General features: G+C 43.9%; 1 protein-coding gene across 1 annotated transcript; it reads right to left on the minus strand.

Annotated features, from left to right (window-relative positions):
* Positions 1 to 1,496: 1,496 nt before the first annotated feature.
* On the minus strand, positions 1,497 to 8,186 carry LOC132867664 (uncharacterized). Its single transcript, XM_060900633.1, has 2 exons — positions 7,016 to 8,186; positions 1,497 to 6,928 (listed from the first exon to the last, which is right to left on the minus strand). The coding sequence occupies exons 1-2, from the start codon at positions 8,184 to 8,186 to the stop codon at positions 4,086 to 4,088; spliced, it is 4,014 nt and encodes a 1,337-aa protein (XP_060756616.1). The 3' UTR covers positions 1,497 to 4,085.
* Positions 8,187 to 26,173: the final 17,987 nt, after the last annotated feature.

Raw genomic sequence — 26,173 nt, forward strand, 5'->3', positions numbered from 1 at the left:
CTTTCATAGCTCCCATACACAGTCGTAGGGCTCGATACTGTATAATGTCTAGCTTATTTAGTGTAGACTCAGCAGCAGACCTATACACAATGCACCCATAATCAATCACTGACCTCATTAACCCTGTATAAACAGACTTCAATGCCTGCCTATCAGCCTCCCACTCTATACCTTTCAGACATCGCATAACATTTAATACTCTTTTACACTTTTCTATAATTTTCTGGATGTGCACTGCCCAGGTTAACTGTTTATCAAACCATATACTAAGGTACTTAAAGTGGTTCACCCTCTCCAACTCTTTACCCCCCATTGTTACTCTCAAGTCCTGATGTATTGCTCTCCTTGTGAAGAACATAACTTTTGTCTTTTCCACAGATATCCTAAAGCCCCATTCAAGAGCCCATTTTTGTACCATATCCACTGCTTGCTGCATTTTATGTACAATATGATCTATGTTCCTTCCTCTTTTCCACATAGCACCATCATCAGCAAATAAAGCAACATCTATGGACTTGTCTATATTCTTAAAAACATCATTTATCATTACTGTAAACAATAATGGGCTTATTATGCTACCTTGTGGGGTTCCATTATCAACCTCATATTCATTGCTAAAAACACCATTGATTCTGACTTTGATTTTCCTGTCTGATAGGAAATTTCTAACCCATTGCCATATTCTGCCTCTTATACCAAGCTGACACAGTTTAACAAGCAATCCCTCCTTCCACAACATATCATACGCCTTCTCAATGTCAAAGTACACTGCTACAACAGTCTATTGACTTGTGCCTTTCTTATGACATCCTCCAATGCTATTGTTGGGTCCATTGTGCTTCTGCCCTTCCTAAAACCAGACTGATATTTCTGTATCAACCCTCTGGTCTCTAGGAAATATACCATTCTTTCATTGACCATTCTTTCAAGTGTTTTCCCCATCTGGGAAGTCAATGCTATTGGCCTATAGCTGCCAGGATTTTTAGGGTCCTTTCCAGGTTTCCGTATTGGAATAATGATAGACTCCTTCCATGATTGGGGGAGTACTCCCTCTTCCCACACCTTATTATACAAATGAAGCAAAACTCCTTTACCCTCATCACTCAGGTGTTCTAGCATAGAATAACATTCTATCCCTTCCTGGAGTAGACCTACCTTCTGCAGAGCACTGTCTAACTCCTGAAGTGTAAATAACCCATTCAACACTCCTTCTTCCCCTACATTCTCCTGCATTTCATACTTTGCCATTGTATTCTGTCTAGCCCTTACCTCCTCCAGGCTTAGGTTTCCTGAACTATATACTTTAACTAAGGTCTTCACAGTTGCCTCTGCCTTGTCTTTACTGTTTATCATAACCTTCCCTTCTTCCACCATTACTGGGTATTCATATTCCCTTCTGTTACCCCTCATCTTCTTAATCATTCCCCACACTTGTTCAATAGGAGTTGTGCGCCTGTAATGGAAATTTCTAATAAATACTTCAGAACGCTTAACAGTCGTCTTTTCAGTCATTTATTAAAGTAAATCATACAAAGGTATATAAGAAAGAAAGAAAATTAAGCATCACCTCTAGTGATGTGAGAGTACGCGCGCACTCTCTGAGTTGTGTTTTTGTGGCTGCTATCTATTATACTCTAAAGGCATTTGCTTACTGCTTGCATCTTCACGTGATTGGCTCAAGATTTTCTATGAAGCTTTGTTAGAGCGTGCACCTGGCGTTCGGGCGGATGGGTAGTTATCAGAACTCAGGCACCCTGCTTATCACCCCCAAGGTCAGGAAAGGTGGTTACATCATGAGAAGATGCAAGCTAGGTTGAACTCAAGCACCCTGCTCATTACCACGAAGGCCACAGAAAAGCGATTACAACATAGGAAAAAACATCTTTCTCAGTATAGGCCACTTGAGCTCAACATACAGAAACACAGAGAATAATAATGTTCATCCATTAAAAATTCCCTCACATTCCCCCCTTTTTATCCTATAGGATAAATTGCTAAAGGAAAGAAAAGAACTGTACACAGTTTCAGTGATAAGAGTTCTCAGAGAGATTCGACTTAACACGTCATTGAGTGTACAAGGATAATGCTAAGGCTGTTTTTATAAGACATAGACATCTTAAATAAATGCTAGCAAGCCATATACATAGATCAGGAATAATAGAACAGGAAACAATCATAATGAAAGTGTTTTAAGTCAGGACCAATTTCATTTCAACTGTGCTGATGTCATGGAACGGTGGGTTATAGTCTTCGTGTGAGTTTGGAGGCCAGTCAGGCAAGTCATCGGAGTCTATTTTCACCATCTGGTAACCGATATTTGTCAGCTGCCTCTGAAACACAGACATACAACATTGACAGAGAACAGGGAGCAAACATAGCATCAGAATCACTAAGCCCAGGACCGGTATGGTGGATAGAATTAGGGTCTTCCATCCACTAAACCAATGCCACCAGCTGTCTTTGTCTCCTCCATGTTCGTCTGCTCGTAATTGTTCAGCAACCTTGCGCATCTTGTTCAGTGCCTCAGTGATGTTACCATGATTTCCGTCGTTTTCAGGAATGTACGTACAACAGTGTTCTCCTATCATGACACACACTCCACCTTCCTTTGCCAAAAGGATGTCGAGGGCCATGCGATTCTGTGTCGTCATTAATCTGAGTGCGGTCAATTCAGTTCTCACACCCTCCATGGCCTCTATGGTTGAATTCACAAACTGCGCCAGCCTATAATGCACCACCTCAAGTTCATTCCAGAGTTGTGTTATCCCGTACTGTGGAAACAGTGCCTGAAAGAATTTCTTCACCTTGGGTTGCAGCTGATGTTCCGGAGGAGGAAAATCATCGCCGACACTTCTGCGTCGTCTGCCACTCGTCTCAGGGGTTGCTATTATTAGGTGGGCATCTAATTGGATCAGAGCACACGTGCCTTTCCAATCTACCGGAAGAAAGTTATACACATAGTGACCACACTTCCACTGCCAGCCTGGGTAATAGAAGGTTGGACCCGCTAACTGAGTTAGATTCCCTCCTGGTCCTAAGTCACTTCCTGTTATCGCTTTTCTGCCTTGCTTGTACAGAGTGCCACTTCGTCCTGTGCAAGTCACATTTGGATTTGGGACTGAACCCTGCACAGTGCAAATGGTTGAACACCTAGTTTCCTTGACCTTCCCTACGAGGTTTGAGTTTGGATCACCCTTTCGCCCTGCGCATAAGGTATAATTTATCCCCTTTCCTAATTCATTTACACTAATTTCTACCCTTGGGTCGTCTCCCCCACCTTGATACATGACACTACAGTCTTCTACATCATTGCAGACAGCTTCCATCACAGCTCGCCATGCTTGCGCAGTGTCTTCATCCGTTGTGTTGGCGATCTCGAACACGAATGGTTGTGTAACGGTGTGTGGCAGAGTTGAGCAAACTAGACAATTTGACCTGTTAGCTTGTTTAGCTGTGAAATTAGCATACTGCCAATACAAATTATGAGTTGGATGTCTCCCTCGTCTTGATTCTGTGTCAGTCTGGGTTCCCTGTATCGACCACCACACGAATCCTCCCATGAGCCCCATTAGGATCAAGATACTCAGGCCCACAACTGGACCTAGTTTATAATGATTTACCCCCTTCATTTTGTGTTAACTGGGTCTCCGAGTTAACCCTTGCCCTTCTTGACGTGTATTGGTGCTCAGAGGGCGAGCATGCCCTATCAGCCCTCGTCCCACCTCACCGGAGCTTGGAGAAACTCGGGACTTCTGAAACGAGTTTTACTGACTAGATACTAAATACTCTTCTCTATTGAGGGTGCAACAGCGTAACTGTGCTGTCACGCTCAGTCCCGTGGAACTTGCTCGCCACGTGGTTTAGATCAAAGCAGGAAAGCGGTCATGTAAGGCACCTTCTGAATGATAATCGCTTATCTCTCCTCCTGAGTCTCGGGTTACCACTTGTCCCACCTTATGGTTGGGGTTCTGTCCTCAGATGTACTTAATTAACACTTCTTTCTCCTCGAGCTTTAGTCAGCATCTGGGTCACTTAGGCCTTCTTTTCCCTCCTGCTTAGCCGGTTCAGGAACCCTCCTGCAGTGGCTAGCGTGGATCCACGTCACTCTGCCTGTGACTTTCACTGCCGTTGGGGTCGTGAGCAGGACCTGGAATGGGCCGTTCCACCGTGGCTTGTTCCACTTGGTTCGTCGGAAATCCTTCACCACGATCCAATCCCCTTGGTTGTAGATCGTGCAGAGGTCCCTCAGCGGGTTTGGGAAGTGCTTCTTTTACCTGTTTGTGGATAGATTTCAAAGCAGAGGACAACGTTGCACAGTAATTCAACATTGCATCATCACACAGTGTGGTGTCCGGCAGTGTTCCTTGAGCTAGCCCTATCCCCGTGTTGGGTACTCGTCCAAACAGAATTTCGAATGGGCTTAACCCATGTTTAGGCCTAGTTTGCATCCTCATTTGTGTGAGTGCTACAGGGAGGACCTTTGTCCATCCTAGCCCTGTTTCTGCACAAGCTTTGCTTAGTTTATTTTTAAGTGACCCATTTTCCCTCTCTACTGCTCCTGCACTGGCAGGATGATAGGCACAATGTTGTTTCAGGTCTATCCCTAGGAATGCTCCTATTTTCTTTAGGGCTGCATTAACAAAGGGTGTTCCATTGTCACTTGAGATTTTGCTAGGTATACCCCACCTAGGAATTACATCTCTCAGGAGTGCTTTGACTACTGCCTCTGAGTCTTGTTTAGCTGTGGGGAATACTTCTACCCATTTTGAAAACATGTCAACTATTACCAGGCAGTACCTTTTCCCTTCACTAGGTGTCAGTTCAATAAAGTCCATTTGGAGGTGATCAAATGGTTTGTCTGGTATTGGGTGTGCTGCTTGAGTTAGTCTGATACCTTGACCTGCATTATGTTGTGCACATATCAAGCATTGCTTGCAAAATTTTGCAGCATAATTTGAAAACCCCTTTGTGAACCATCTCTTTGTTACTTCTGCTACCATCCCCCCTTTTGACACATGGGTGAGCCCATGTGCCAATTTTGCATAGAAAGGGAACATGTATTTTGGTAGACAGGGACGGCCCGAGGGACAAACCCAGACCGAGTTTGCAAGGATACAGCCTGCCTGTTTCCAGACTCGTCTCTCGTCCTGGGTGGCAGTGCTCTGAAGGTCCGCTAGCTGTAAACAAGGGGTAGAAACCTGAGGAAAGGCAAGGTTAGAGGGTGAACTGGAAGCCGAGGCTGCACACTTAGCTGCCGCGTCCGCCCTGGCATTCCCTTGAGACACAAGATCAGTATTGTTAGTATGGGCAGCACACTTACACACAGCAATAGCTCTAGGGAGTAGAACAGCATCCAACAACTCAGAGACCAATTTATGATGTGCAATGGGAGATCCTGTGCTAGTGAGAAAATTTCTATGTTTCCAAATGGTGCCAAAATCGTGCACAACGCCAAATGCATACCTACTGTCCGTAAAAATATTGACAGATTGCCCTGCCGCCAATTTGCATGCCTCAATGAGGGCACAGAGCTCTGCAGCCTGCGCCGACAGGTTCGAGGGCAGACGTGACGCCTTGAGGACCTCGTGATCTGAGACTACGGCAAAACCTACTTTGTTCTTTCCCGTCTCTGGGTCTCTGGAGGCTGAACCATCCACATAGAGGATCATGTCTGGATTTTCCAAAGGGTCGCTCTTTAAGTCTGCCCTGGGGGAACAAAAATCGTTAGTGAGAGCAACACAGTCATGTGGCTCTCCATCGTCCTCTGTAGGGAGAAGAGAGGCAGGATTCAGAACAGTACAACGTTTCACAGTGATGTTAGGCATATCAAGTATGACTGTGTTATACTTCAACCATCTCTGTGCTGACAAATGTGACGTCTTTTTCTCCAACAGAAGCAGGGAGACAGCATGTGGGACCAAAAGGGTGAGGTTAGAATACCCCACAATATTTCTGGAGGCAGTTACCGCCTTTTCAGCTGCAGCAACTGCACGCAGGCAAACAGGAAGTCCAGCCGCCACTGGATCCAGCCTGCTGGAGAAGTAAGCTACAGGTCTCAATCTATCCCCGTGTTTCTGCAAAAGAACAGAGGTCATAAAGCCCTTCTTTTCATCTACAGTTTGAACAAATGGTTTATTGGGATCAGGCAGTCCCAGTGTGGGTGTGGTCTGCAGGGCGCCTTTTAGGGCCAGGAATGCTTCTTCAGCTTCTGGTGTCCATACGACAGGTGATGAAGCAGTGAGGGACGAACCGTGCACGAGCTCTCTCACTGGACTTTCCAGGATGGAATAATTCGGAATGAATGCTCTGCAATAGGAACACATACCCAAAAATGACAAAACTTGTTTCACAGTGATCGGCTTGGGAATTTTCTGAATAGCTGAGACTCTGTCCGCAGACAGCGTTTTTCCCGCCCCTGTGATATCATGCCCCAAGAAATGCACCTTCTGTTTTGCAAACTGTAATTTTGTGAGGCTAGCCTTATGACCTTCCTTAGCGAGGTGTCGCAGTAGCGTTATGGTGTCATCCTCACATTGAGCTTTAGTTGGGGCACAAATCATTAAATCGTCAACATACTGCAGCAAAGCTGATCTCGGTGACAAAGTTAACGAAGCGAGGCTGTCTCTAAGGCACTGGTTGTATATGGTTGGGGACTCACAGTAACCCTGGCACAAACGAGTGAAAGTGTATGGACGACCATCATACATAAAGGCAAACCAATACTGGCTGTCTTTATGTATAGGAATAGAAAAGAACGCATTTGCTAGATCCACCACTGAAAACCACTTACTGTCAGCGGGCACCTGGCCCAAAATGGTGTATGGGTTAGGGACGTCAGGTGCGCGCGGAACAACCGCAGCATTGACTGCTTGCAGATCTTGGACAAACCTCCACTCATCGGGCTGAGACGATTTTCTTGCCTTCTTAACTGGAAAAATAGGAGTGCGCACTGGAGAGTCCGGGCAAGGGACAATTACACCTGCCTTCAGCAACGAATCAAAGACTGGTTTTATACCTGCAATTGCTTCTGGTTTGAGTGGATACTGGGTCTGCCTAGGCCTGAAATCCGATTTGGGGGTGATCACCACTGGTTCAGCATTCTTTATTAGGCCCACATCATGTTTACCCTTTGCCCAAACGGAATTTGGAACTCCCGCCAATTTGGGGTGCACCTCTGCTGGAGTTATGCCTGTGGAAACAGAGACAAACAGGCCACTACGGCTGGGGTCTCCAGGACCCTGGTCATCAGTGGCTAGTATTACGCTGCGCTTAACATGCACACACACAGCCTGACTTTGCTTGTAGACCCCAAGCCTTTGACAAAACAGCACACTAGGGTCCTCTGTTTGGGACCATTCATTGTCATTGGCTGCACACTTCTTGACCCACTTCCCCACGTCTCTCCAATGGGCGGCTCGCGGTTTTGCTAATGAGACATGGGGTATAGAATCAATGATGTCAAAGAAATCATGTTGGCAGCAGTCAACCTCAGAGTCCTCTGTTCTGAGGCCGTGCATAACATGTTTGAGAACACTGCGATTAGCATTGATGCAGCTGTTTGGACAACGAGTAAAATGGACCTGCACAGCACAATAATGTTTAGACCAATATGTAGTTTTGAGGGTCAATCTTTCACACGTGTGGGGGTCTGCAAACCAAGTCTTTTCAAACTCTACATCTTGCCCTTGGTGAACATGTGCTGTACAATGCAAATCTTCCTCTTTCATATAATCTGTGTCAACTGATGAGGTGTTCAAGCGTGCGAGCTGTACAAGGTGTTTTGGAGTTTGTGTGAGCTGATCTGAGCAGAGCCGCCAGACATACACATACAGGGGGCTTCCAAACCCATACTGCACACCGCACATTTCACTTACTTCAATGGTTAGCCCATCTGGAGTGGACATGAAATTTACTCCTAATTTGCACATTAAATCACGTGCTAACAAATTTACTGGACATGTATGTGAGATGAGAAATGAGTGGGACGTAACTATTCCTCCCTCGCTTTCACACGGGAGGTTGACTGAGAAAGTTTCGGTTACAGGTCGTCCTGAGATGCCCATTGTCTGAATAGAATTTGAGCTGAGCGGTGGGTCTACTGGAAGTACCCCATGTTGTATCACTGAGTGTGCTGCTCCAGAATCTACTAAAAAGGTTAACACATGCCCACACACAGTGAGGGGCATACAAGGGAGTAGTTGTGTATTTTAACAAACTTAATGCAACTTCAGGTGTATTTATTTGGACTGGTATATCGGGCGTTTCTGTGTAATCTTGCTGTTGCATGCAGGTGCTGCTACTAATGTGTTTAACGTTATGTGAATGCTCCTGTCCATGTGTATGTGTATCATCAGGTGTGTGTGTGTTACCTCCCCTGTTCTCTGTGTGGGGCCCGTTCCCGGAGTCCGCCCATCAGTCTGCTTTGCTGTACTCCTCACAAGGCTTCTGGCTGCTTCTGTGGAGACAATTTCGAGCAATGTGTCCCTTCCGATTGCAGTTGTAGCAGGTTACGCCTTTAATCCAGGACGGGTCGCCCCAGGTCGTCCCGCCTCGGCCCCTACCTCGACCTCTTCCTCTTCCTCCTTCTCCAGGCTGAACCATCTGGAAAAGAGTGAGAGTGGCGGCGTGTAGGTCTTGGTCTCTGTGTCGACTTTGTCTTCTCCTTCAGCAGCTTTTCTGCATGCACAGCGTACTGCTCGATCTTGGTGAGACTGGTGGTTTCCCACAGGAGACAGAGCTGCTTTACTAACTTGGCCACTGCTGGATCCATACCGCTCATGAAACTGTTCCGCAGGTGCGCTTCCCAGACCTCAGGAGTGCCTTCCACTCCAGCCAGGGTCGCGGGTCTGGTCAGGCCACTGTGTTTCTCATGCACAGCAGTGAGACGGGTGAGAAATGCTGACACCCCTTCTCCATCTTCTTGCTTACACATACTGATCTTAGTCATGTCTATGTTCAAAGGAAAAGCACTATCCAGACGAGCACAGAGAGCAGTGATGGTATCTCTATACTCACTATTGCCAACTGCACTCCAGTCTGGTGTAGTCATTCGCTGGTCAGCTTCCGGCCAATCTTTGGAAACTTTGCTCCAATCTATACCCATCTTGACCATGAGTAGGCGGCGAAGTTCATGGGTGGTCGGTCGGAATTCTCTGCAAAATATCAACAGCTCATTACCAAATGTCTTTCCTCCTACCTCTCTCACATTGGGAAGAGAAGCCATGCTTTCCTTCATGTCCGCTGTCGTCCAGGGTCTGTGGACTAAAAGCACGCCACCAGCTCCAGCCACTTCCACCATTGGAAGATGAAGGACTTCAGACTTTAGATTATGGCCTTGTGGACCCACTGGTGAGCACGTGGTCAGGTCCAGGAGAGTATCTTTTCCATCGCCATATGTAAGACCGGATCTCGTGTGTGATGGAGAAGCGAGGGGAGGTGCTGATGCTGGAGGCGGCTGGTAGGCTGGAGGAGATTCCAGAGGCTCAGTTTTTTCCTTCGTCTCAACTTCTCCCCTTCTCTGTGGGTGAGGCGCTTGTGGGAATGATGCTCCGCCTTGCTGAAGAGGCAGTGTGTGTTGGGGTGGTGGGGCAGACTCCAGGTCAGGGTCCATCTGAAATTTCAAACACTGAGAAGAGGGTGAGAGCCCTGCCTGTCGTTTCTCTCTTTTGTACTCTCTCTTAAGTGTTTCTTCTTTCCATGCAGAAAACGCCCTCCAGTCCCCTAAGAACTTAACATTATCTGCAGACTCTTCTTTTTCCTTCTGTTTCAACTTTTCTTCTAACTGTCCTATCTGCCTGGGACTAAAACTGCCCTTCTCAGGGAATCCTAAGTCCTTTACCCATATGTCAAACTGTGCCAAACAATCCTCGCCATACGAGGTTTTCATAAACTGGATGCTTGGGCTGTCATAGGAACAGCCACTTCTTACTATAGCACATGTAGCTTCAGGCTTACCTGCTCCTTCCTTTCCTTTCTCTAACTTGCTGCTTCTGTTCCCCATTGTACACCGTTATATTAATAGGCTGTGACAATAGCGGCTGAGTTTCTTTATCAGGATCACAAAAAGAACAGGTTGGACTATGTCCAAAAATGCGACACAATCTTTTAGGTGTGTTCTTATTAGTAAACAATTTATCTGACATTTGCCTTAAACCAAAGTACAGTAGGTATCATTTAACACAACAACCTCAAAGACAACTCGCGCATGTGTACAAAATCTGTTTCTCTGTTTCAGAATTTGGAGGAGGACAGTACTCTGTTAATTCATCAATATTTTGCGTGCACACCGGTGTGTCTTTGCGTTTTCGCGATCGAACCTCTCTATCCCGTTCCCCAGACGGGCCAGTTGTTCACACAGAACAAAGGGAGCAAGATTCAATTCCCACGAATCGCTGAACGTGAATCCGTCGAAACACGCACCCGTACTTCCCCTCCTCAAGTAGGCGAGCGATTACCCAGTCGTCACTTAGGCGGATAATTCTCTTACACAACCCAATAAACTACTCGCAGTTTATTGTCTCAAAATTGTGTTTTATCCGTTGTCTGCAAACATATTGATGGTACCACAGTTTAGCAGTCCTCCTGAGCTCGGACAAACTTCTGTCCGTCTCTTATATCATTTTAAATACTGTTTCCACTAATTTCTTTACACAAGAATGCAAAGTTATCACTTACTGGTTCGGTGAGCCCTGACGGTCTGGTCTCTCGTCCGAGTTCTCAGCTCCACACCGTAGCCTTGGGAGTGTTCCGTCGTCCGAGGATCAGACGCATAGGGCCCACCCAGGGGACGCCAAATTGTAATGGAAATTTCTAATAAACACTTCAGAACGCTTAACAGTCGTCTTTTCAGTCATTTATTAAAGTAAATCATACAAAGGTATATAAGAAAGAAAGAAAATTAAGCATCACCTCTAGTGATGTGAGAGTACGCGCGCGCTCTCTGAGTTGTGTTTTTGTGGCTGCTATCTATTATACTCTAAAGGCATTTGCTTACTGCTTGCATCTTCACGTGATTGGCTCAAGATTTTCTATGAAGCTTTGTTAGAGCGTGCACCTGGCGTTCGGGCGGATGGGTAGTTATCAGAACTCAGGCACCCTGCTTATCACCCCCAAGGTCAGGAAAGGTGGTTACATCATGAGAAGATGCAAGCTAGGTTGAACTCAAGCACCCTGCTCATTACCACGAAGGCCACAGAAAAGCGATTACAACATAGGAAAAAACATCTTTCTCAGTATAGGCCACTTGAGCTCAACATACAGAAACACAGAGAATAATAATGTTCATCCATTAAAAATTCCCTCACAGCGCCCAAGAGAACTGCAGAACTGTCTCCAATACTCCTTCTTTGTCCTCTTAATCACTCTTCTTACCTGGGCTTGAGACCTCTTATACTCTATCAGACACTGGTAATTATGTGTCTTTTTTAAAATTCTAAAAGCCTTGTTTCTTTGTTTAATGGCTTCACTGCATTCCTTAGTCCACCATGGCACTATTTTAGTCAGACCTTTTGGCTTTGTCATAGGAATAGCCCTTTGTGCTGCACCTATAATACTGCCACAAATACTAAGGCATAACCCTTCAACACTTTGGCGCATATCAATATTTACCAGCCCTTGATCACTTAACTCCCCAAATTTGTCCCAGTCTGCTTTTCCTAAGACCCACTTCCCATCTCTTACTTCATCTACCCTCTCCACCTCCAGAACCACACTGACCATTATAGGGAAGTGGTCACTACCTATACCACTTTCCGTGTGCACCTGCCAACTAAATTTATGTGCTATTGCACTTGTGACTATGGTTAAGTCTATCGCTGTGTCTGAGCCCCTCACCACATCTATCCTTGTGCCTGTACCATCATTGAGACACACCAGCCCCCTGTCCTCCATGAAACTTTCCACCACCCTACCATTATGGTCATCCCTATTTCCCCAGATTGCACTACACACATGCAAACTCCTCACCTTTCGGCGAAATTCGCCGTTTTGGTCCCAAAATAGGTCACTTGTGTGAATCGTGTAGATCCGAAGAGTTTTTTTTTTTTTTTGGGGGGGGGGGGGGGGGGGTAGGCAGGCTACAACGCTATTGTTGCCAAACATTTCACTTACAAGGTTACAGCCAATCAAGATAAACAGTTACTAACACGCTTCTTTTCCATTGGAGTTCTGATCAGCTGGTGCACAACCCACTGCTGGTTGCCAGTCCTCGCTTACGAATATTCCACAGATTCAGACCGCAAAGTCACCTTTTTATAGAGAGATCTGGCAACCTCATCTCGCGACTGAATCTGAATACCAATGGAACAGTTTCCAGCGCGCTCGGGGGTGAATAACCATGGGCGGATCTACCGGGGTGGCATATGCCACTCTAAAAGAAAGCCTTGCCACCCCTGCTGCTACCCCAGTTGGCAGCGACGAATTCAAAGAAAAATTACGGCCAATTTGACATTTACGTGCGCGAATTTCCAATGTCCGGACCGACTGTGGCGAATGCAGCACGAGATGACAACCAATCTCTGGCGTTTTGGAAAATTGAGAGGCGCGAAGCGAGGGAGCCAGGAGTCGCGAGGAAAGGAGACACGGGAGGAAAGGGGTAAAAGCTGATTAACTATCTATCAAAAAATGAAATTATAATGAATGAACAGTGCTAGTATAGTTGCGATGCTGATTTTGAGAGGATAAAAATCAGGTTGGAGAAGGTTATTTAGCTAACTATACATGTAAGGCCAAAAAAAAAGTGTGTTTCCGGTAACCCGACCGATCGAGAATTTCCGCGTCGAAATTGCCGACCGTAAATTTTTATTACAAATTTCCCTCGATATTTTAGTGTAAGTGGCGTTAGTTTGTCATAATTTTTTGTTTCAACGCATTCAAGTTGTGAAAGAAACGATAAAAAGTAAAATGTTTTGCCACTTCTATCAGCCCTCCTGGCTGTAATGCAAATTGCTTCCTCTTCAGTATACAAGTGCACTTCCATGGCAGGGAAAAACACTACATTTTGCCGCCTATGTAGTCCCCTATTTATACAAATAGGAGTCATTCAGGATTCAGCCATGTTTTTGCTCGACCCAAGTTCTACAGTAGGCTAGGCGAGGCCGTCTGCTTTTAATGGAAGTAGCCTAGCCTAGGACGTTAAACCATATTTTCACGTTATTTCTTGATAAGGTGTTTTCACATTATCACATGGAAATATCATGAAATAACGTGATAATTTCGTATCATGAAATTACGTGATGTTATTACATGATAAATATATTGTAAAAACGTGATAACTCTGTTAACAATATCTTTTCACGTAATTACTTGAGTCTAAGCCAATTTTTTTTTTTTGAGTGTGGCAGCAATACGCTTCCGCAGATCATAACTCGAACTCTTGCGATATTTTTTTTATTCGTTTAAAGATTTAAAACACTTATTTTATTATGATGTGTGGTATAAAGGATTCTGTGCCAAAATACTATTTTGTAAGATAGAGTTCTGTGTTAATTTTTGTTAATTTTTTCGAACAAAATAAAACAAATTAAGAAAAAAAATTTCCTACCTACCGACCTTATTTTAGTATTTCATGTTACCTGAAACACTTTTTTTTTTTTTTTTTTTTTGGCCTAATGTTAGCTAGGTCTGACATTAGTTTTGTGTAAAGTCGGCCACAAAAGTTAATATTGATTCACCGTCTGTGAAGGAAAACATTGCTATTGGCTGAAGCTTATGATTCAAATATTGAGGATCTTAAACATGAGTTACATCAGACGAGGAGAGTACTAGACAGAAAAAAGGGGGAACAGGAGAGTCCTACCACTCTCATGGAGTTCACTGTTTTTGGACCCATACCAAGATGATGTTTTTTTTTTGAGTTGTTCAGGTTGTGTAAAATAGCGGTTGTCTTGCCTGTGAGCAGTGCATCCTGTGAACGAAGTTTTTCATCTCTCAGGCTCATAAAGACTTATTTGCGGTTGACTATGACAGAAAAGAGACTATCAAGTTTGGCTGTACTCAGCATTGAATCAAAGCGCACAAAAGCATTAGATCTTGATAAATTTGTGAAGCGTTTTGCTGAGCAACATGGAAATCGCCGCATTCAGCTGTTGTAGGCATGACAAGTTCATGTTATGCTCACTGGTGAGCCTTTACAAAGCGTGAGGAAAAAAAACTATAAAATGTGACACTGGTGTAAATGGTTTAAATCATGCTGAACTTGAAGCAGTGTTGTTATTGTTGTTTTTTAGTGTCTGTTCTTTTGCATATACAGTATAAAACTGTCCAGAAACGGTATAGACCTCATCTGAGAATGTGTGTTCTTCGTGAACAATAAAAGCATGAGATTAAGTTTATCTGTATGAGTTTGTAAATGGCAGTCTGTGCCCTTTTGTAGTGTGTACATACTATTTGTCGTCAAACTGTGATTAAATTCAGTATATATACACATGTCTGTAATACGTTGCCACCCCTCAAAAATTCCTGCCCCCCTCTTGCCACCCCATAAATATTTTTCTAGATCCGCCCCTGATTTCACATAGGTGATGTCTTTAAGAAAATTGACAGACAGGGATTGGCCAGGTGTGTCCTCTGGGGTAGGTCTGTTAGATAGCACAGGCAGTAATATATACCTTTTTGTAAATAGCCCACTGTGTTGTACACAGGGGTGAAAATTAACTTCACAAAATATCAAACTTTACCGGCCACTGACAAATAAATGGTACAATTTACCGGCCACTCAACAGTAACTTATTAAGACATGTTTATGGAAAGTTATTTTGTACTGTATTAAATTCAAGATGTCACTGGTTGCAATTTTTTTTGTAACGTAGACTATGAAATGTACTTTTGCGCGCGTGCCGTGTCCCCGTGCATCCTTCTCACCTTTTTCACCCCTGACCAGTTTGCATGCCTGGCACTATGTGCATTAAAATCCCCACACCATATCACCTTACCATCTACATTTTCCCAGACTTCCTCTAGCTGTTCCACCTTCAGCTGCCTGCATGGATTATAGAAGTTTATGACCTTAACACTGCCCATTCCTGTCCATACTTCTATGATGTATTCTTGTTCATCACCCTTCTTCAACTCTCTATACTGTGTTCCCCTTCTCACAAATGTAGCACATCCACCTCCATTACCTTCCCCCCTGTCTCTTCTCACAGTTGTATACCCTTTTATAACAAATTCCAGCAACGGCTTCAACCATGTTTCTTGTACTGTATGCATATAATGTCTGGCTTATGCTCCATATCCTGTATGAATCCTTTTAACTCCTGTCCATTTGCCACAAGACTTCTAGCGTTCCACTGGAATATTAAAAAAGGTATTACAGTAATGGTTGTGACTTTTCATTCATCTCACTCTGAGCCAATGCTACTTGTATTCTTTCCCAAGATACGTTCCCTATATTAAGGAATTTGGAAGCAGCTTTACCTATCATCTTAATTTTATCTGTCTTGCTTTTCAAATCATCAGAGCAGTTAACCACATATGCTATAAACAGTATCAATTCCTCAGGGGATATCAACCCCCCCCCTTGCTCTTTCCTTCTGATTCTTTTAACATACCCTACGCACGTACTTCCTTCTGACTTCCCTCTTTCCCCTCACTGTGAACGACCTTAACCGCTTCAGCATAAGACAGGTTCCTAAAGGATCGCACCTGTTGAATTACTACTGCCTTTTTCCTGACTGGGCATCCACCATACGCTGCCGCATGGTCCCCCCCACAGTTACAGCATTTCCTGATTTCACTATCCCCACATTGTCCATATTCATGCTCACCTCCACACTTCCCACATCGTGGCTTCCTTTTACAGACTTTTGCTATGTGCCCATATCTCTGACATTTGTAGCACCTGACTGGAGGAGGGACATATTCCTGCACGTAAAAACTCATGTATCCCACCATTACTCTCTCCGGTAGCACTCTCTCCTTAAACTCCAGGAGGACAGTCGTGCTGTCCACCTTTTCACCATTTCGCTTTGCTTGTAATCTTTTCAAGCTCAATACCGTCCCTTCTTTAATGGCTTTCTTAAGCTCATCCAATTTCTCGCCCAGGGGAATCCCTGATATAACCCCTTTCACTCCCCGCTCTCCAAACACCCTAACCTCGCTCACATCCAACTTGCAAATTGACTAATTTCAGCGCCTTATCCCTCTGGCCACTATTTTTACACTGGATGAGCAGTCTCCCACCCCACATTGGATACACCCTCTCTATTTCTTCCAACACCTTCTTCAATCCATTTGTTAAAGAAATCAAACCAACTTTACCAATGTCATACCCTTCCTTGAACCTTACAACTACTTTTAATTCATTCTCCTGCCACACACTCCTTCTCACAACCCTGTCTTCCTCATCCGATTCTAAAGATCTTTTCCCCTGTCCCTGCTTCTGGTTAGCATTCGTCCTAGAGTTAATCCACAGGCTATCCAGTTGTTCCCTAAATGCCTCGTCCTCTCCCCCACCACCACTACACTCGTCCATAATTCCACAAAAAAAAAAAATCAAAAAACCATCATATAAGCTGATATTTTTCAAAACACTGTTAAACTTGTGTGAAAAAAAAACCCCTCGTCCCAAAAGTCAATTTATCATCAAACGCAGTAAGAATGTTTATAGCTTCAGACTATCTGCTGCCTAGCTGTTTTCTGCCTTGCAGGATCCTCCCAACCTCCTTCTTCTTCTTCCTTTTTAATGGCGGTTGGCAAACAACTTTTGGAAGCATTACCGCCACCTAGCGAAATGGAGTGTGAGTCTGGATATCGAAATAATACTAAAAAAAAAAAAAAAACTAAATTATTCTAATCAGACCAGATTCTTCCAAGAAGTGAAACAAAAACCTAAAGCAAACTTCGCCTGAATTTTTCTGAAGAATTGTATTTATTCTTAAAGGCACACTTTCTGCCTCTCGCTCTTGGATAAGTTGCTGCCTCTCCTGGTCAAACTCCCTACAGTATTCTAGAACATGCTCTACGGTCTCAGCAGCATCACATACACTACACTTTCCATCAGCATGCTTTTTTAAAAGAAATAAAGTACTGTCCAAACCAGTGTGCCCAAACCTCATCCTCGAGATATCTTCCTCGTGAGTGGATCTAGCAGTTGGTCTTGTACAGCCCACAAACCTTTGAATACTGTAGTATTTCCTACCAGTGTTAGCATTATTCCAGTCACTTTGCCATTTTTCCTTGGACTTTGACTTGACTATCGTTTTAATTTCAGATTTACTATAATGAATATCCATAGTGATCTCAGGAGATTCACATGCCTTCTTAGCATTCTTATCAGCTAGTTCATTACCTCGTACTCCTAAATGAGCTGGGACCCATAAAAAACTGACATTTGTATCAGAGTTTAATAGTCTACTTATCGTCTGCACAATTTCTAAAACAATGTCCTGTCTGGACTGAGACATAGCACTCTGGATGCTCATCAATGCAGATGCAGAGTCTGACGCAATTAGCACCCCATTCCTTGGCCTGTTGCTCTCAACCCAGGACAGGGCAATAAGAATAGCTACTAGCTCAGCTGTGTAAACTGCAAGATCATTATTCAATCTTTCTTTTTTACAGATCTTGAGGCTAGGTATTACAAATGCAACACCAACTTTACCTTCTATTGACTTTGATGCATCTGTAAATACCACAAGTTTATCTTCATACACATCTCTAATATGATACTCAACTATATCTCTGTTGATTTCCTCATTCATTTTCAATTCTAACAGGTCTAGGTCAACTAGAGGCTCTCTCAATAGCCACAATGGAACAGCTGGATAAGACACTGATGGACACACATTAAGCAACTGGAGGCCCATTTCACTTGCTTTCTGAGATATAATTCACCCAAAGCTTCTAACTTAAGACTTATCTCTCTCTTGGTAGTGAATTAAAGAAGAATAACTTATATGATCTTCCTTTTGCCCTCTAAGGTTAGCCCAATAAACTAGGGTTAACTAATCTCTCCTGATATGAAGAGGCATTTCACCCATCTCAACCTGAATTACATTAACTGGGGTAGTTTTCATAGCGTCACAACATAACCTCAAAGCTTTATGTTGAATAACATCCAACTTCATTAAGAGTGACTTAGATGCAGATCTGTAAGCCACACACCCATAGTCAAATACAGATCTAATGAGGCTAATGTAAATAGTTTTCAAGGCTGGCCTATTTGCACCCCAGTCCACCCCACACAAGTATTGCATCACATTTAACACTTTTTTACATTTCTCAATCATCTTCTGTGTCTATGCACAGACCAGGTTAGCCTCTTATCAAGCCATAGGCCTAAATATTTGAAGCAATCAACTCTTTCTAACTCTGTACCAGATATCTTCAGCTTTAAGTCTAGAGGAATAATCCTCCTGGTAAAAAATTCTGTTTTAGTCTTATCTATAGAAATTCTAAATCCCCATTCAAGGGCCCACTTTTGGACAGCATCCACTAACTGCTGCATCTTATTCACAAAGTTAACATTCCTACCCCTTTTCCACATAGCCTCATCATCTGCAAACAATGCAACATTAACTGATCTCTGTAAATCTTTAAAAACATAATTGATCTTGATCAAGAATAGTACTGGGCTGATAATACTGCCTTGGGGCATACCATTCTCAACTATATACTCATTACTAAATTCTTCATGAATTTTAACTATAATTCTCCTACCAGATAAGAAGTCTCTAACCCACTGGAACATTCTTCCTTTAATTCCCATCTGTTTCAACTTAATAAGAAGACCCTCTCTCCAGACCATGTCATAGGCCTTTTCAACATCAAAAAAATATGGCCAAAATGGCCTCTTTATTAACCTGAGCTTTCCTTATTGAGTCCTCCAGGGCAACTATTGGATCCATAGTCCCCCTTCCCTTCCTAAAACCACTCTTGTGGCTATGTAATAGATTTCTAGTTTCTAACCAGTAGACCAGCCTGTCATTAACCATTCTTTCCATTACTTTACTCATTTGAGAAGTTAATGCTATAGGTCTGTAGTTACTTGGGTGCTTTGCATCTTTCCCAGGTTTCCTAATAGGGATGATAACAGACTGCTTCCATTCTGCTGGGATGACTCCTTCTGTCCACACCTTTATTGAATAAGGTCAACACCACCTCCTTCCTTTTATCAGTCAAATTCTCCAACATTGCATAATAGATCATATCCTTCCCTGGGGTAGACTTTCCAACTTTCTTTAATGCACTATTCAGTTCTTGTAAGTTGAAAGGTGTATTAAAAATTTCCCCATCTCCTGTCTCTTCAAATAAAACATCCCTGTACTTTCCTATTGTCATTTCTCTTCCTCTTTTCTCATAAGTGAAGTTCTCTGAGCTATGCACCTTTACCAATACCTTCGCTATGGCCTCAGCTTTATCTTTACTATTTGTAATAACTCTTTGATCATCAATCATTACTGGATACTCAAAATCCCTCCCATTGCCTCTCATTTTCTTAATCATGTTCCATACACTTTGAATTCTTTCTACTGAATCACAGAACTTTTTCCAATACTCCCTTTTTGTATTCTTGACTGTTTGCCTCACCACAGCTTGACACTGTTTGTATTTAATCAAGTTTCCAAAATTTAGAGTTTGCTTTAAAGTTCTAAAAGCTTTATTACGGTCCCTGACAGCCCTACTACATTCCTCAGACCACCAAGGAACAATCCTTCCCTTACTACCTGACTTTGACTTGGGAATGGTTAGTTCAGCAGCCCTAATTATGTTGTTTGTAACAGAATAGCACATGGAGTCAACACTGGCATTAGCTCCAATACCCATTAGACTGCTCTCACTGATGACTGAAAAGGTTTCCCAATCTGCTTCCCTTAAAATCCATCTCCCATTTCTTAGCACCTGATCTCTTATCAGTTCTATCTCAAACTGAACCACAACAGGATAGTGATCACTACCCAGTGTACTGTAATTTAATACCTCCCAACTACATCTGCCAGCTAAAGTTTGAGAAACTATTGTGAGGTCTATAGCTGACTCATTACCTCTTGCTACATCTGTTCTTGTATATGAACCATCATTCAAACATACAAGCTCTTTTTAATCTAAAAACTCTTCAATTATACTACCATTTAATCATTTTTATCTCCCCAGAGTGAACTGTGAGCATTAAAATCCCCACACCAAATGACCTTTTCACCCAAACCCCTCCAAATTTTTTCTAAATGCTCTAACTCAATCTGGTTACATGGATTATAAAAATTTATCACACTCCCTTCTTTAGTCCATACCTCAACACCTACTCTATATATTCCAGATCATCTCCTTTCTTTAGCTCTCTATATTGTAGTCCCCTCTTGACAAAAGTAACACACCCTCTACCATTACCCCCCCACCCTGTCTCTCCTGATACTCAAGTAACCCCTAATTACAAAGTCCAATGAACTCTTTCACCAGGATTCTTGAACACAGATCACATCTGGTTTTTCATTTAAATCTTGAATGAAACCTTTAAATTCCTGACCATTAGGTATGAGACTTCTAGCGTTCTATTGTAAGATCACTAAGGTTGACTTATGAATGGTAGTGCAGATATCATCTCTGGGGGTTCACCCAACCTATTCAGATCTGCATATATCTTTTCCCAAGATAAATTAGTGAGATTTAAGAATTTTGCTGCAGCTTTCACTATAATTCTGATTTTCTCTGTCCTGTTTTTAGCCTGTTCAGTGCAATTTATTACATATGCTATAAATAGCACTAAACATTCTGAATTGATCATGGTTTAATTTTGCCTTTTTTCCTTGTCAACTTCTTTCACTGTTTTAGCATAAGAGAGGTTTTTAGTTGCTCTAACCTGCTGCACAACAGCAGCCTTTTTCCTCGCTGGACAACTGCCATAAGCAGCTGTATGATCCCCGCTGCAAGCCGCAATTACAACACTTTCTTACCACTCCCTCCCTGCACTGGCCATACTCACGGTTCGTCGTTGTCGGCCACCTTCCGTCTCGTGAGACGATAGGATGCACCTTGATTAGCACTTCTTTGCATGGCTAAACAAGCCGATGCAGGAATGGCAGTCTCTTTGGCAAGAAGGACAGATGTACAAAGATGGTTCCTGATCTTGCCGGGAAGACTTGCATGCTGCTCTCTTTCACTTTTGGTTGACACTATGTAATAGTTCGACTTTTTTGGTCCTGCTCGCAATGGCAGCTTTCCAAGAACTTCTGGACTCAGCAGTGGTCTCTCAAGACTGTATGCTGATCCCGGCGGATTTCAAGTCGCGCTTGCAGGCATCTTTGAAGTGGAGCCTTGGGCGGCCACGAGATCTAGAGCCTTCTGACAACTCGCCGTACAGTAGATCTTTAGGTATTCTGCCGTCATCCATGCGGCGTACATGGCCCAGCCAGCAAAGATGGTGTTGACTAAAGAGCGTGTAGATAGATGGAAGTCCTGTGTGCTCAAGCACATCGGTGTTTGGGAATTTATCTTGCCAACTGACGCCGAGGATGCGTCTGAGGCAGCGAAGATGGAAGCTGTTGAGTCTTCTTTCCTGAGCGGAGTAGGTTGTCCAAGTTTCACTGGAGTAGAGAAGTGTGCTCAGGATGCAAGCTCTGTACACCTGCATTTTAGTACTAATGGTGAGGTTGTTGTTGGACCATACTCTGGTGTGGAGCTTGGACATGACTGCTGAGGCCTTTCCTATTCTAGCATTGATCTCCTGGTTCTAGTGAGAGATTCGTTGGTTACCTCCACACTTACCATATCTCTGACTACCTTTACAAATTGCAGCTACATGACCATACCGCTGGCACTTAAAGCACCTGATTGGAGGGGGTACATACTCCTGCACATTAAAACTCAAAGCCTATCATCACCCTTTCAGGCAGATGATGTTCTTTAGACTCCAAGAGCAGTGATGTACTCTCAACCTTAGCTCCATCTCTCTTTGCCATCAGTCTTTTAATTCCCAAAACCGACCCTCCTTTAAATGTATTTTTTAATTTCCTCCAAGTTTTCACCAAGTGCCACTCCTGAAATTACTCCTCTTGCTCCACGCTCACCAAACTTTCTTACCTCCGCCATTTCTTTCTTACAGATTGACTGAGCTTTCATTACTTTTTCCCTTTGTCCACTGTCCTTACACTTAACCAGTAGGCTACCATCCCTCAACACCTTCGCCATTTCAATCTCTCCACAAGCCTTCTTCAACCCTGTAGTTAAAGCAACTAAACTAATATCTCTAACATCATTACCTTCCTTAAAAACTTAGTGATCACCTTCAAGTCAGACAGGATCTCTACTCCTCTCTCCCAGTTCATTTTCACATTCTTTCCTCGTTTTCCTCTTTAGAACTACCTAACCACAGAGTACTAACTCCATTCCCTCTTCCTTTCCCCCCACCAATATCCTCTTCCATATCCTCATCACCCATGATCTAAGGCTAATCCAGACCCAGTCACAAATCAGTTTATGCCAACAATCCGCCATCGCCCTCCATGGAAGCAGACGCTCCTCCAACTGGTTTCTCCTCCCCCCCATCCCAACCTAACCCAAAAGCCAGTATTTCACTGAGCTGTGACAGCTTGCGACAAATTGCGAATGTCATGCGCGAGAGAGTTTCAAAAGTGTCTTGAAACATTCGCGGGGCTTCTCAATTTCCTTGCATGAGTTGCAAAGTGTCGCTCCTTCATCGCTGATATTTTGAACATGTTCAAAAAATTAGTGCGACAAAATTTCTCTCAAACTAGCTGCAAATGCATTGCTGGTGTCACAAAGCAGTCATGAACCCTTCTCAAGTCAGTTTCCGTGAGACAGGAAGTGCAAGTTCTTCAGCCAGTATCTCACTGGGCTGCGACAGCCTGCGAGTAGTTGGAGACACAACAATTGCGATAAAATATGTGAATATCAGTTCAGTGTGATTCCAAGTGAAAATTGTCGCTAATTCACATATTTTATCACAGTTGTTGTGTCTCCAACTAGTCGCAGGCTGTCACAGCCCAGTGAAATACTGGCTTAACCCTCACACACTTCTACTAATAACAATTATACTGTAATGTAATTTTAAAAAGTGTATGTGGCAGTGGGGGCGTGGTCAAGCATCGGTCTGTGACCGAAGGGCGGAGTCAGGGAAGGTAAGTGGCAGAATCACTACACCTGATGTGAATTAACCTGTGTTTGTGTGTCTTCCCAGCAAGCACGCCCTATATAAGGAGAGAGAGGACAGAGGAAGGGAGCTCTCTCCCGCACCAGATGACTTGTGTGTGTGTGTGTGTATATATATATATATATATATATATATATATATATATATATATATATATATATATATATATATGTGGCTGGGAAAGTATATGCTGGTACTCAAAAGTGCAAAAAAAAAAAAAAGTTTTTGGAACTCAGTTCTGGCCTGCCGTACTTCTGTGCTCCACCCACCCGCTCTGAGTTCTATAGTGTAACGTTGCATGCCTGGACCCATTTGGTTGTTCTGAACATGTCCAGATTGGGTTCTTTTTTTTGGTTTGTTTGTTTGTTTTTTCTGCCAGAAGCTAAAATTCTCTGGGGCTGGAATCATAGGCCAAGTTTACATTAGACCGTATCTGTCTTGTTTTCTTCGCGGATGCACTGTCCGTTTACATTAAAACGCCTGGAAACGGGAATCTGCCAGGGTCCACGTATTCAATCCAGATCGTGTCTGGTCCGGTGCTGTGTAAACATTGAGAATACGCGGATACGCTGTGCTGAGCTCTAGCTGGCGTCGTCATTGGACAACGTGACTGTGACATCCACCTTCCTGATTCGCTGGCATTGGTCATGTGACGCGACTGCTGAAAAACAGCGCGGACTTCCACCTTGTATCACCTTTCATTAAAGAGTATAAAAGTATGAAAATACTGATGCAAATACTGCCCATTGTGTAGTTATGATTGTCTTTAGGCTTGCCATCCTTCCACTTGCAAGTGGTAAGTGACGCGCATGCCCGACATGCACTGAGATCACACACACAGCGGCTCAGTCCCAAATCACTGCTCGTGCGCTATACTCGCGCGCTCTGTGAGCTGCGCAGGGCCGGAGTGCGCACCCTCCAGAGGGCACTCGCTGTTCAAGGCGGAGTGATTTGGAACGCAGGATGCCTGCGGAGCCGAGCGTATCCGTGTATTGGCGTTGCTATGTGCACGCGAATCGTGTATTGGCGTTGCTGTGTGCACACTAATCGTTTTAAAAACGTTAATCTGATGATCTGCTGATACGGTCTAATGTAAACCCCACCATAAAGACTCCTCTGAGGCACATAAAGCCAGCATCTATTTGAACTGCTGCTCAGACAGCATCACACACCTGCTGTCTACCAATTTCTATATGTATGAACTCATAGACATTTGGCTAGTGTTAGTTGCAGTTGACACCTCTCCCTTCCTGACTTTTGACATCAGGATTTGGACTCACGATCTCTAGATGATAGGGTGAATGCTTTTCTGTTGCACCAATTAGGAACCACTGCCCAAGAAGCTCCATCAATCCATCCATTATATGTAGCTGCTTATCCTGTCCTACAGGGTTGCAGGCAAGCTGGAGCCTGTCCCAGCTGACTATGGGCGAGAGACGGGGTACACCCTAGACAAGTCACTAGGTCATTGCAGGGCCGACACATAGACACAAACAACCATTCACACTCACATTCACACCTACGGTCAATTTAAAGCCACCAGTTAGCCTAACCTGCATGCCTTTGGACTGTGGGGGAAACCAGAGCACCCAGAGGAAACCCACGCAGATACGGGGAGAACATGCAAACTCCACACAGAGAGGCCCCCATCAGCCGCTGGGCTCGAACCCAGGACCTTCTTCCTGTGAGGCAACAATGCTAACCATCTCATCTCATTATCTGTAGCCGCTTTATCCTTCTACAGGCAAGCTGGAGCCTGTCCCAGCTGACTATGGGCGAGAGACGGGGTACACCCTAGACAAGTCACCAGGTCATTGCAGGGCCGACACAGACACAAACAACCATTCACACTCGCACCTACGGTCAATTTAGAGTCCCCAATTAGCCTAACCTGCATGCCTTTGGACTGTGGGGGAAACCAGAGCACCCAGAGGAAACCCACGCAGATACGGGGAGAACATGCAAACTCCACACAGAGAGGCCCCCCATCAGCCGCTGAGCTCGAACCCAGGACCTTCTTCCTGTGAGGCAACAATGCTAACCAAGTCAATTTTATTTATATAGCACTTTTAACAATAAACATTGTCGCAAAGCAGCTTTACAGAATTCGAAAGACTTAAAATATGAGCCAATTTTATCCCTGATCTATCACCAATGATCAAGCCTGTGGCAACGGTGGCAAGGAAAAACTCCCTCAGACGCCATGAAGAAACCTCGAGAGGAACCAGACTCAAAAGGGAACCCATCCTCATTTGGGCAACAACAGACAACATGACTAACAGTCCTAATATAAAGTCAGTTTCGTTGATGCTATAAACCCCCCACCGACGGAAACTCGAGCGCAAAACCATTCACGACAACTGCAGTCCCAAAGTCAGCAAGTCAACCGCAGCCCTAGAGTCAGCAAGTCAACTGCAGTCCCCAAGTCAACTGCAGTCCCCAGCCGCAAAAGCACCACTGCAAGAGTCCAGAGCGTCCTCCAGGCGCGATCCCTAACTGTCCACATGGGGCCGCCCTCCACAGGAGTGATGCGATGAGACTCCAACCAGACAGACACAGGGCACCAGGATGGATCAGGCAGGTCTGAGGAGCAGAAGAGGTCAGCATCTCAATCCCAGGACTGACATAACTCAGATGGACAGATTTCTTTTCTAATCTTTTTAAAAAAAAAAAATTCTACAAATAATTTTCCAGTATCCTCTGCATTTTTATTGTACTGTCGCATTCCTTTTTGTACTTTCCACTTTCACTTTTCCATTTTTTTCTCTATCTTTTTTTGGAAGAACGCCAAGACCGGAAGCTTTCTTTTTTTTCTCCTCCTGTGTAAAGACCAAAAGTGGAGGACATCCACATTAAATCTGCTTTAATATCAACAGATCTTCGATTAAGGTACATGAATCTTTTCATCATGGCACACCGTCAGCCTGTTCAGTGTGCTGAGTGTAGGATGTTTAGTCATTCTTCCTCCGTTGCGAACAATAGCTTTATTTGTGATAAGTGCAGATTAGTTAGCTCTCTGATGGAGAAGATTACAGTGCTAGAAGCAAATGTCCAAGCTTTAGAGAAGGC

Source organism: Neoarius graeffei, chromosome 19, assembly GCF_027579695.1.
Source record: "Neoarius graeffei isolate fNeoGra1 chromosome 19, fNeoGra1.pri, whole genome shotgun sequence".
Taxonomy (NCBI): Eukaryota; Metazoa; Chordata; class Actinopteri; order Siluriformes; family Ariidae; genus Neoarius; species Neoarius graeffei.

Excerpts from the sequence above, each read along its gene's own strand:
- LOC132867664 (XM_060900633.1), bottom strand. The coding sequence starts at position 8,186 with ATGCCCCTCACTGTGTGTGGGCATGTGTTAACCTTTTTAGTAGATTCT. Across the intron at positions 6,929-7,015 it reads CAAACCAGAAGCAATTGCAG|TTAAGAAGGCAAGAAAATCG; the intron begins GTATAAAACCAG and ends CTATTTTTCCAG.